This window comes from Vombatus ursinus, unplaced genomic scaffold (genome assembly GCF_900497805.2).
Source record: "Vombatus ursinus unplaced genomic scaffold, bare-nosed wombat genome assembly UNPS02014785.1, whole genome shotgun sequence".
Classification (NCBI taxonomy): Eukaryota; Metazoa; Chordata; class Mammalia; order Diprotodontia; family Vombatidae; genus Vombatus; species Vombatus ursinus.
In genome coordinates, this window is record NW_020954563.1 from 1,043,894 (window position 1) to 1,057,188 (window position 13,295).

The window sequence follows — 13,295 nt, forward strand, 5'->3', positions numbered from 1 at the left end:
CTCTAGGACCCCATCCACATTTTTTTTTTTGCTGCACTAACATCATTTTAAAATATTACCTCAGCAAACCTTTATGCTTTTCCTAGATCTCTTCACCTCTCCTGCTGTCTTTAAAAACAAAACAAAACAAAACAAAACGCTAGCTTTCTTAGTATTGATCCTGTCAAAGATTCTGAAATCCAGATACTCTAACAGATGAATGAAAATAAGCAGTCAAGACAACTAAAATAGCACTTAGGGGAAAGGGGAGAGTCAAAGATTGTGATAGAGAGATAAAGGTCCTGTAAGGCAAGGGAAAATGGCACCAACAACACACAAAAAAAGATACCTGAAAGAAAAAAAAATACCCTAAAACCTCAAAATTTACATATATAAAAATTACAGGAAACAAATACTGAAACCACAAAGTAGAAACATCCTTCCACCCCTTAAATAATGGTGCCCCCTAAGGTTCTGCCCTTGATCCTAGTCTCTTCTTTCTACACTCAATCTCATCTACTCCCATGGCTTCAATTATCACAGCTCTACCTTCACCTTCCTTCTAGATCTAGCTCAACTGCCTACAGAGTATCTTCACAGAGATGTGCCAAAACTTCAAACTCAACATATTCAAAATTGCACTTAACATCTTCCTCAACCCTCCGTCCCAAAATTGACTGCTCCCTCTAACTGCTGTCTCTTCTGAGGGCACTGTCATCTTCCCAGTCATTTAGGATTGAAACCTCAATAATCTTTGACACTTCCCATCCAATTAGTTGGCGTTCAAGGCTTTCCACCATCTGCCAGCCCACCTACTTGTTCATCCCTTTTCCATACTGCTTCTCTTCACAGACTTTATGTTCCAGACAAACTGGACTCCTCAGGCAGCTAGGTGGTACAGTGGATGAAGCTCCATGACTGGAGTCAGGAAGACCCCTGTTCAAATGCAGCCTCAGACACTTTCTAGCTGTGTGACCTTAGACAAGTTGCTTAGCTGTTTGCCTCAGTTTCCTCATCTGTAAAATGGGGATAATAACATCAGTTGATAATAACATCAACAATCCCAAGATTGTTGTGAAGATCAAATAAGAGCTCTACAAAAAAGCACTTAGCTTAGCATAGTGCCAATACACAGTTAGGGCTACATAAATGTTGGCTATTATTATGAACATTATTATTTCCCTTTTATACTCCCTTCCCCTTCTTTTTCTCCCCCACCTATCCCCTGCCCTCAAAATTCTCAAAAGTACTTTACCTGACCTTTTCCTTTGCACTAAGCTCCCTATTATCATAGTGATTTGCATACATCATCCCCACCTCCAGACAACCGTTAGCGTATAAGCTCCTAGAGAATAGAGTCTGGTTGTATATCCTTGCCCATAGTAGGTAGTTAATAAATACTTGTTAAATTGAAGAGGCTTAGGCAGAAAGACAATGAACTTGATGTTAGAGAGAATTCTGAAATCCAAAGGAGGTACATCCTCAAGAGGCAGATCCTCAGGAGCAGATACACAGTCCATCACCATACCCAAACTTGAAGTCTTTCCAGCTTAGTAGGACCTGCCAGAGCTTCAATTCAACAAACATTTATTAAATGCTATTTAATGATGTTCTAAGAAGATACAGAGCTTAGGTAAGGTATAGCTATTGCCCTCAGGGAACTTAAAAGTCTAGTAGAAGAATAAGACAACATACACAATAATCCATGTTAAGTGAATTAGACAGCTTTAAAACAAAATGCTAGGTGAGGTCTGACTGGGAAGACTTTATTAACTGAGGAGGGAGGATTAGGGAAGACTCCATGGAGAAAGTAGTATCTGAATTTGGCTTTTAAGGATTCAACTTCAACAAATGATAGGGGGACATGGGGGGTAGGGGAGAGCGTGTTAGAGAGAATGGGGACAATCTAGCACTTTGCATTTGTTTGGGATAGTCTTCAAGAATCCAAGGTAACTTCAATGCCAGCACAGAGGATGGCTACAAGATCAGCCTGCCTGAGTGCAGAAAGGCTCATTTACAGAAGAATAATCACTGGCCACCAAATGATTATTTTTTTCAGCCACAGCAACCATGGAACATTTACTGAGATATAAGGGATCCAGATCTGTACTGATAAAGAGGACACTCATATTGATTAAATCACAGATCCATGAAGTATTACTGAAATACAATTAGAAAGATCCCAGCATAGGAAACAGGATTTTTTTTTTTTTGCTTTAATTAGAGACTCCCTCTTTCAGGAACAACTGCCAAATCATCTTAATTTTTGGCATTAGCTTACACATCTTCCCTAAACAAAAAGATGGTGGGCATTCTGAAAGATTATATATTAACTTTCATATTCTGTGTGCTACACCCTACATACCCCTAAAGGGCCTAGCACAGTGCTGAGCACATGCTATACATTAAAAAGACTGGCTGAACAAACAAATCTCTTTTTAAACTCCAAAGCCCTTTTTAAAACTGGTGACCCCAAAGAGTAAAAAAAGTGCCCTATTACTGAAGACACTAATATATTCTCACAAAACCCTGTGCATGGCAGCATTTTAACAAGTGATGTTTGTCTAACATTTTGCAGGTTGTAAAGCACTTTGTTTACATTATTTTCCCACGTGATCCTTACAACTACCTTGTGAGGTTGATGCAGATATTGTTTTTACAGGTGAATAGCTGTTCAGAGTGTCCACGACTCACTCCTTGTCCGTATTCAGCCTTCAAGTGCCAGAGGTGCCTTTGGACCTGACTCCAAATCCAGCACACTTTCTACCACACCATACTGACCCTGGAAGTAACCTCACCTTCACGTCTGCAAGAGCAACAACATTATACAGCCCACCAGCTCCGCTCTTCAGAGTTTTTCATATGCCTAATGATTTAAGAAAATATTCAGTATGTCTTATTCTATGAGGGGCACCCAGATTCACCTGGTCTTAGTTTCCTGTATATAAAATAGGAAACTGATCTGGATGATGAACAAGGTCCCTTTTCAACTTTTTGTTTGTAAAATGTTTTCCTGAAAATAACACTTTCAACCTACAATACAATTAGCATAAAAGGTGTTACTTGCAAGTAATTTGATCCCACAATGGTGTGAAAACCCCGGTTCATTAGGTGCTAAAACTGAAATTTGCACCTCTCTAATGCACTTAGTTACCTGTGTATGCTTATTCCTCAATTAAATTTTAAGTTCCATAAAGGCATGGATTGTGCCCATGTGATCTCATAGATCTTTCCAGATCTAAATATGATCATATGTTTATGACATTTCTCTTATTTCTTTTTTTTTAAATGTACCCTTCTTGAAAATGCCTCAGGGAACTAGTACCAAAATTTAAAAAGTTATTAGAACAGATAAACCAGAATACTTTTGCAATTTTAAAATATGTTAAAATGTAGTCTTCCAAGATCTCATTCTCTTATAAAAAAGTTTTATTGATGGCTTTTAGTTTTACCTCATAGTCATTTCTAAGTATACCAATTGCCCACTCCACTCCTGTGATGAGCCTTCTCTTACAACAAAGGAAAACAGGTCAGAAAAACCAACCCTACCACAATCCCATCTGACAGCATACGCAGTATTGCAACCCAAGGTCTTCCCACCTCTCCAGTGAAAAGGAAGGCGATGCATTTCCATATCTGCTCCTGGAAGCTGAGATGGATAATTATAGTTACAAAATATTCAGCTTTCCTTCACTGAGACGAGGACACATTGAGGGTCAGAAAAAAAAAAAACAGATTGGTTGTTTGTTTTGTTTTTACTAGGCAAGGAAAAAATGACAAAGAGAAGGCCTGCAGTTCCCTAGACTTCACATTTGGTAATAGTCAACAACAGCAGAGTTTTCCTAATGGTGTGAAAAGACAAAAACTACCTCTAACACAGTAGTCCAGGTGGAAACAACAAAAGGATTGGTGGGGAGCGGAAAGGGAAAGGGTGAGGAGAAAGGGAGATAGAAAGGGGTAGGAGGGAGGAGTACCTACCAAGTACTATGTTAAGCACTTTACAAATATTATCTCATTTGATCCTCATAACTACCCTGAAAGGCAGGTATTCCCAAAAGCCCCATTTTAAAGTTGAGAAAATTGAGGCAAACAAAGGGTTAAGTGACTTGCCCAGGATCATAAAGCTAGTGAATATCTGAGTTCTACCTTGAACTCAGGTCTTTCTGATTCTATGCCCAGAACTCTATCAACTGCCCAACCTAGCTGCCTCAATAGCTCAAACTGCACCAAAATCTGATGTCACTGACAAAATTTAATGGCCAGGCAATTGAATCCTACACAAGTTATTACTGTAATAAGTCATACTAAGGGAAAAGCAATGTTCCTCACATCCAAGTCACTTGCTACCAACATAGAAGAAGTTGGAATTTGCAAATGTGGAGGCAAAACAATTTCTGGATGCCAGGGCCCATTTCAATTGTCTCTTCCTTTATAACACATACTATCCTGGAAGAACTTTCTGAAGTGTGTGGTGAGCAGTGGGGTAGAGTGGAAAGTGCCCTATATTTAAGGATAACTTGGATTCAGCTCCTTGATCTGCCACTTACTAGCAATGTGACTCTGGGCAAGTCACTTTACCTCTCAAGGCCTCAGTTTCCTAATCTTTAAAATTATGCAATTGCATTCAGTTCTAGGTTTTCTGAAAACAATTTAGTGGCTCTCTTCAGTCGGGCATGGTATAATTATTTTTAAAAAAAAATCTTCCCAATTAAACCCCCCATTTCAGAGGCTGCAGAAGAGAAACAACCAAGACCAAAAGAGAAGAAAAAGGAAATGCTGAGTCAGGCAATTCAGCTAATTAGAGTTTCAAGATAAACACAGCATCAACTTTAGCATTTAAAATTTAAAAGTTCAAAGATCTTTGAGAAGTGGAGTCCTTCATCCTTTTGATTTGGAGCTTTGGTTTATAATTATCTTTAAAAAAATCTGAACATTCCTGTTTGAATAATCTATTTCTGGTTATTTATTCAGCTTCCCACTACTGCACATTACGAAACCATATGCTACAGGAATGCATCACTTCATATTTGCACACAACAGTTGGAAGACAGTAGCAACTTAGCACAATTCAGACAATATGGAAAGGTCCCCAAAGAATGCAGTTCTAAGGTTAGAAAGCATCTTTTTAATTTATTTTGTGTGGCCACTTCAACAAAATAAAGACAATCAGAGTGCTAACAGGGATAAACAATCCAGAGGCTTTAAGAGAATATTATTAGAAAAAGAGTCAACCAAACAGTAGAGACCTTGGAGTCACTTTTTTTTTTTTTTTTTTGCTTTTTTGGTGAGGCAACTGGGGTTAAGTGACTTGCCCAGAGTCATGCAGCTAGTGAGTGTTACCTGTCTGAGACCGGATTTGAACTTAGGTCCTCCTGACACCAGGGCCAGTGCTCTATCCACTGTGTCACCTAGCTGCCCCTTATCTACTTGTTTTTGATATTACTTGTGGGTACTCCTTCCAACAAGCATAAATCACAGCCTCTCTACTCCTTCCCATTCTATATGACCCTTGCCCATGATCTACTAAATATTTGCCAATGTCCCAAATGGCAACTCATTTTATCCAAATACCATTTAAAAAAAAAAAAACCTTTTCCCACAATAAGCTTAACTACTTGAGCATGGGATCATACCTGGCCCACTGTTGACAATTATGCTTTATAAGAAAGATTTTAGAAATGTTTTCCTTTAAAGAAGATCTCCAGGTTAAAGTCCCAGGGAAGCACATTGTGTGACTCAATATGAAGAACTCACAATCACTGCTATCCAACAATTGGAAGGTGCAGTGGCACACTGGGAAGGGCACCAGACGGACTCCTGGACTGAGGTCTTGGCACTGTCTCTTACACACTGATTTTGGGTAAGTAGCTTCCCCTCTTTTGTCCTCAATTTTTTCATCTGGAAAATAAGGTGTTTGGGAAAAATGAACTCTAATACCTATCCCCAGGTTCTATGAATCACTGGAGTTATGAGAATCATGACAGGAAAAGTGATCAACTGAACATAGGAGAACCCCTGTCAAGGACTCTTGTACAGGGGATTACTGATTAGATGTGGTCCTGGAGGAGATGACCAATGTGGCCCCTTTCAACTCTGAAGTCATACAATCTTGTAAAATATAGTTATATGGAATAATAGTAGTAGTGGTGGTAGTGGTGGTGGTAGTAGTAGTAGTAGCAGCTAGCATTTATATAGTGCTTTAAGGTTTGCAAAGTACTTTATAATCTATGAGGATCATTTGATCCTCACAACAACCCTGGGAGGTAGGTGCTATTATTATCCCCATTTTATAGATGAGGAAATTGAGGCAAAGTAGTTACATGAACTCATGTCTTCCTGATTCCAGGTCCAATACTCTATCCACTGTGACACCCAGCTGCCGGGGGGGGGGGGCGGCGCGGAAGAAAGGGGGCCATCTCCAGGTGTCCTGATCTGTATCTTGCCACTGGACCTAGACGGCTCTGGAGGGAAAAGTGAGGCTGGTAACCCTGCACAGCCCTCCCACACTTAAATCCAATTCACTTGCATTGTTGGCATCACCTTCCTGATGTCATGGTACTCTTCAAGAATGAAGGACAAACAACAACAATAGCTGCCTGGCATAATATGTTAAAAATTACAAAAAAAATACAAATATGGGTGGGAACACTATAAGAAAAATGTGGTCTAACTTTAAAGAAGCAAATCAATCACTAGAATTTCCAGACACTCCTGTATTCAAGAAAAGAAAAACACCAAGTATCACCAAACCTAATAGAGATTTAATAAGAATAAGATGTAACGATGAGTGATAAATAGCTCAAAATGACTTTGTCCCTTAGAAGCTATTAAAAGAAGTTCAAACACCATGATGGGGTGGGGGGAGAGGTGAAGGGAGTGAGAAATACTTTAACATGTTACAAGGTCAAGAAGCTCATAGCACAAAAATACCTTAGTCAGAGTGCTTGGGTGGTTACATTGATAAAATAGCGGGGGAAAGAATCCATAAAGATGCAAAGCCAAAAGATCAGCCCAACGCACCTGAGCATGAGATTCATCAGCTGGAGACCTTCTCCCTTCAAGAAACGCTCACGATTTGAACTAAGCATTAAACAGGAACAGAGTGAATCAAACAAGTTCTCCATCATTTCCTGCTCTTCTGCTGTACCAGGATTGTGTCGTTTAAATACCTGCAATTCCAAACAGCAGCAGAGACTTCAAGCTCTTAGAGAATTTCTTTCAGTAAATAACCATGAAAGCTACTTTAAGTTAGTCTCACATGCATGGTTCCACAGCTTGATCATCTGAATCTACCACTTGCTATTAACTAACTTCCATTTGAGAGAAACTGATCCTTATTCTCTTTTGCCCACTGGTTAGAAATAACCAGGGCAAAAACTGAATAATGTATGAACATCTATATGATCTACTACAGATAAACCTAATCTGAAAGGAATACGACTAAGCACCTTCCAAAACTGTGAAATTTATGGATATTTAGCAGTTCTCTACTCAGAATGAAGCCAAGTCACTTATGCTGCCAGCACCAAAAATGGAGCTGTATGCAAACTCCCCAGGGAAACTCAGCAACTCCCCAATAACCACAATATTTCATCCAAAAGATCTTTTTCAGTTCTGTTTTCAGAGTAGCTCAAATGAGATTTGCCAGAAGAAATCTTGCCAGTATTTGGGAACTACTAGTTCAGAGGCTGTCAGAGTACCAATGTTTCAATTGTCTTTCTTGCCCAACTGTTTACAGAGGGCAATCACCAACTTATAATACCATTCTCCAAATACCATTCTTTCCCTACACCCCAATCTAGTACATTTCCAGAAGTTTGAAATCCACTCCTCTCTCACCAGAAAAGAACTTTTAAGTCCTTTGCATCAATAGAATCCATCTTGGTGAGAAAGAAAGATTGCAAATATGAAAATCAGATCCACAGTAAATAAAGACAATGTGGTATCTTATCCAGATATTCTGGGAGCTGAGATACACCTCTTTTTTTGTGCATAAGCTGCCTAGCATATAATAATCAAAACGAAATACAGGGAAGCGAGTATAGCTTAGACAGCAAATGGCTCAGAGGCAGAGGCAAACCATGTGCCTCCAATGGGATTACAGCAAACAACCTCCAGCCTGCCAACACATCTCCAAACCTGCTTACATCACATGTCATAAATCTCCTGCCATTATTTCCGGCCCCACCTCCCATTTAAACTAGGCTGTGTATCTTAATGGCAGGCAGGAAGCATGAGAATTACTCACAGATAACTGCTGAAGAAGCACATCGATTCCATCCAGTTCCCCAAGCAATTCCCTGTTGTCTAAAAAGGAAAAAAAAATAATGGGAGAAAAAAAATGAGACTAACTGTCAGATTTTACAGCCGTCTAACACTGATACATCAGCAAACAAAATCAATATGGCTTGACAGGGTACAAAGCTGCAGAGAGAGCAAGAGAAAAAGCAAAGGGGACACCAAAGGCAGGCAAACACAGTCATGATCTGAAACAAGCCTTGCTCCTAACCTAACAGAATATCAATATAGTAGGGATGGGATGACACCTTACCATCATTATCCTGGAGTAGAATGGCTAGCACCTCACTGCAGTAGAGCTTGTTGGCATCAAAAGGCATTTTTGCCTGTTGGGAAATATAGGAAACAAGAAAATCATAATTGGGATATCAAGGCAACAGAATGAGTTTTTATATAACTGCCAAAATCGATGCTTGGAATAAGAAAAGGAAGAGATATTTTAAGGGCCAAAGAAATGGCCACCACTGCATCACCTTTCACTATGCATCCAATGCTACATGATAAATCCAAGAATGATGAAAAGACTAATATTCCAGAATAGGGTTTTGATGGTCATGAGGTAAGGGTTACGGTTAGGGGAAAAGAGAATGCCACTTAATAGGCCAGAATGAAGATGACATCAGCCACTAAAAGGCACTGAGGCCATGGCTCACATATGATTCCTTTCTGGACAGCCTGGAGCTCTTTAAGATTACTAATGTACATATGACTTGAGTGCTTAAAAAGCTCAGCACTTTCATGAGTATAGGTGTTCCTTCCTCCATACCTTACACAAGTGATGTTGATGAACTGTGAAGGTCAAAAAAAATAAAAATCATCTGACAGTCAACCTTCTTGGGATGAGTTTCTCTGCATTTAGCTAAGCTAGACTCCTCAGATAAAAGACACTCAGCCACTAGGCCCAGTGAAGCCCTTTTGTTTACCCTCAGCAACATAGGGTCACTCCCAAATGACAATAAATTGGAATAGCACTGTAGTAGAGAAACTCCTGTATCAGCATACAACATTTATTCTATATTGTAAGCAATTAAAAATACTTTTTATTCATTCTACTGAGATATAAGAAGTAGATCTATTTATCCTTTATCATATAACTTAATACCACTCCTCTAGGGCAAATCAGAAAAGTATTAATTCTCACAGATCAGGAGGGACCAGGGAAAGAGTGAACCAAAACAATAATATGATTAGCCAAACAATCAACAACAATTTATTAATCACTATGTGGCAGGCACTATGCTAGATCCCAGGGATACAAAGACAAAAAAAGAAATCATCCCTCCACTCAAGGAATTTACATTCTATTGGCATAGAAAACATGTACATATATAAGTATATACAGAATGAATATACACAGAATAAAAATGACTGAACACATTGTGGTATATGAGTATGATGGAACACTATTTTGCTGTAAGAAATGAGGAAACAGATGATTTGAAAGAGATATGGAAAGACTTGCATGAACTGATATGAAATTAACTAAACAGAACCAGAAAAACAATTTATACTCTATTATATTATAAATATTATAATATGTTAATTATAAAAGTGAACAATTTTGAAGACTTTTATAAACTAATGAAGAATGAAGTAGGCAGAACAAGGAAAATAATTTATAAAACAACAACACTAAAAACAAACAACTTTGAAAGTTGTAAGAACTATAATTAATGCAATGACTACCCATGATTTCAGAGGACGGATGATGAAATGTGCTATTCATTTCTTGACAGAGAGGTGATGGACTCAGGGTGCAGAATGAGACATACATATATTTTCATATGGGGCCAAGAAAGAAATTTGTCTATTTTTTTTAATGGGTGGGCAGGTTGGATGCAGAAAAAATAGATTTCCATTATAAATATAATAAACTTTAATTAAAAAAATATAAACTAAAGACAAGTTAGTTAGGGAGGTCAAGAGCGGTTGGGGGAGTATCAGGAAAAGCACTGGCTAAGAGGTGTTCGAGGAATTTCGTGAAGGTAGCTATGAAGAGGAGGTGGAGAGGGAACGCAGTGCAGATATGAGAGATAGCTAGGGCAAAGACATGGGAGATGAAAGATGGACCGCCAAACGTGGATAGCAAAGAGAAGAATGAGGGGCAGCTTGGGGGCACAGTGGATAGTGCACCCGCCGGCCGGAGTCGGGAGGACCTGAGTTCAAATCCGGCCTCAGGCACATTAACTCTTACTAGCTATGTGACTCCGGGCAAGTCACTTAACCCCAATTGCCTCACTTAAAAAAAAAAGAGAGAGAGAGAGAGAAGAGCAGTTTAGCTTGAATGCAGAGAAAAAGATGGGGTTTAATGATAGGTTGGATCCAAGTCTAAAGAGGCTTAAAAAGCCTGGATTAGTGACTGGAAAGAGAGTGGTACCTTCTATGGTAAGTGAAAGTAAAAAAGAAAAAAGGTATTCAGAGGAGAAGGTAAGTTCTGTTTAGACATGGTGATTTTAAGAAATCTATAGGACAACCAGTCTGAGATGTCTAATAGGCAGTTAAGGCTGAACAAGTAAATCTAAAAATAATCTGCATGGTGGTGATAACTGAAACCACAGGAGCTGATGAGATCACTAAATGAAATAGGATAGAGGACCCAAAACAGAGCACTGCTGAGACATCCACAGTTAGTGAGCATGACTAGGATATAGATCCAGCAAAGGAGACAGAGAAGCAGTGGTCAGACAGGTACGAGAAAAATCAGGAATGACAATGTGACCCAGGGAGACAAGAGTGTCAAAGAGTAGAGGTAGATCAACAATATCAAAAGCTGCAGAGGTCAAAAAGAGAAAAGGCCTTAGCCATTTAGCAATTTAAGAACACTGGAGAGAGCAATTTTGTTTAAATTATTAGTTTGGAAGCCACACTGCAAAGAGTAAAGAAGACAGTGAATGGAGTGGAACTGACAGCTATTGTAGACAGCTTTCTCAAGGAGTTCAGCCACAAAAGGAATTATAACTAACAGGGATAGATGGATGAGGGGTTTTTGAGGATGCGGGAGATAACATGGTAGCCAATAGAGAAGTAGCCAATAGACCATGAGCTATTGAAGATAAGTGAGAGAGTGTAGATGACAGAGGAGGCAATCTGTTGGAGAAGATGGGATGGAATGGGATTGTGTGTGTAGGTAGAGCGGTTTGCCTTGGCAAGAAGAAGAGTCACCTCTTCATATGAAATGGGGTGAAGAAGACAGTGGCAGAAGGCAGAAGGCAAAAGGAGTTGAGGGGATTTAAGGAAGGATAAAAAGGTCTCGAAAAAGTCACTGTGGTAAGAAGGACAGTGAATTAAATAGGGAGGTATAAAAGGTGTAAAAAGATTGCCTTGCTGCAGTGAGGGCCCACTTGAGATTTTGTAACTTATATTAGTAATGGACTACCCAGCACAATTTTGTGATTTTCTCCAGCTTCATTTGATAACAAATGAGAAGGAGCAAAAGCTGAGAGTAATATAAGGCAGGGGGTTGGAAAGGCAAGACCTTTGAAAGAATGAACTGGCTGAAATGCCAAGATAGAGAAGGAAAGAGAGTGTAACCAGTGCAAAATCAATGGCCTGAAGAAAAAGTGAGGGGTGGAGAGATTGGAGGTTGAAGTGAGGAGAAAGAACAGCGTTTGAAGTTGAAAGGCAGGGAAAGAGGTTAAGTAAAAATAGATCATTATCAGATAAAGAAATTTCAGAGATCATGAACATGATTGTGGAACATTTTAGATAATGGCAAGATCAAGAGTATGACCATCTCTGTGTATAAATGTGGTGGAGTGGAGGAGTAGGTCACGGGAAATGAGTAAGTTGAGAAATTGGGAAGTTAGGTAGATGAAGAAAAATCACTATGTATGGTGAAGATCCCCAGTATTAGCACAGGAGAGAAACACTACAGGCCAAACACTGAATTCACCACAGAAGGTAGGAAAATGTCCTGGAGATCTATGAAAAACAGTTACCAGAATCCTATCTGGGTGATAAATATGAATTGAATGAATCTCAAGAGGCAAGGATACTGAATGATGGTGGTAAAGGGAGAGCCTAAAAGTAGCAAAGAGGAGCAAGGAGTAATCCAACTCTAATACCACAACTAGTACATTGTGGGGAAGGAGTCTGGGAGAAGGCAAGACAGCCCTGTGAGGCTGCAGGTGATCAGAGAAGGCGAGAAACTGAAGATTAGAAGGGGGAGGAGATGACTGAGAGAATTCAAGTTGGTACTCTCTCCTGTAAAAAAAACACAGAAAAGGATTAACAGGGGGCAGAGCCAAGATGGCAGAGGGAAAGCAGTGACTTGCTAGAGCTCTCCCCCAAACCCCTCCAAATACCTATAAATAATGGCTCTAAACAAATTCTAAAGCAGTAGAACCCACAAAAATACAAAGTAAAACAAATTTCCAGCCCAAGACAACCTGCATGGTTGATCGGGAAAGGTATATCGCACCGGGCAGCGACCCTGCAGTAGGCCTCAGGGGCTGAAACGCGGGCAGCTGTGGTGGTTTCCAAACTTCTCAACCCGTGAACGCCAAAGACAACTTAGAAGGTCAGTGGGAAAAGTCTGTGCCTTCAGTGAGAGAAGAAGCTAGGTCACAGCTGCAAGTCCAGAGAGTGACCTTGGGGCAGCAGCTGCCTCCTGAGCTTCTGGCCCACAGATTGAGGGGGAATCGAGTAGCTGATAAGAAGGGGATTGCAAGGATCTCTTTGCCAGGGCTGAGGCAGGAATCTCTTGCTTTGCCCATGCTTGGATCTGAGTCACAGTTCTGAGGGGCGGTCCTGGCGTGAGGAAGAGCACTGGCGAGGAGGAGCTTGTTGTGGCAGTGGAGAGGAAACACCTTGCCCCTTATCATAACACCTTGGAAGAACTGACACTTTTCAGGTCCCTTGAAGTATCTCTGAAAACAGCTGTACAAACCCCCGAAGCTTGGGACAGTACATTCTCCACATTGGAAACAGACTCTTACCTTAACAAAGAGTTTAAAACTCAAGTAATTGGTTGGGATCATGAGCAAGCAGCACAAAAAGAGTCAGACTACATTATCTTA

General features: G+C 39.9%; 1 protein-coding gene across 1 annotated transcript in view; it reads right to left on the minus strand.

The window, feature by feature from the left end:
• The window catches only part of CTNNBL1 (catenin beta like 1), a 182,078-nt gene that overhangs the window by 71,506 nt on the left and 97,277 nt on the right, over positions 1-13,295 (minus strand). The window contains exons 8-10 of the mRNA XM_027867073.1: positions 8,531-8,603; positions 8,228-8,286; positions 7,000-7,148 (exon numbers count right to left, since the gene is read on the minus strand). Of these exons, the coding sequence (XP_027722874.1) occupies positions 7,000-7,148; positions 8,228-8,286; positions 8,531-8,603 (281 nt within the window). The remainder of the gene's footprint in view (positions 1-6,999; positions 7,149-8,227; positions 8,287-8,530; positions 8,604-13,295) is intronic.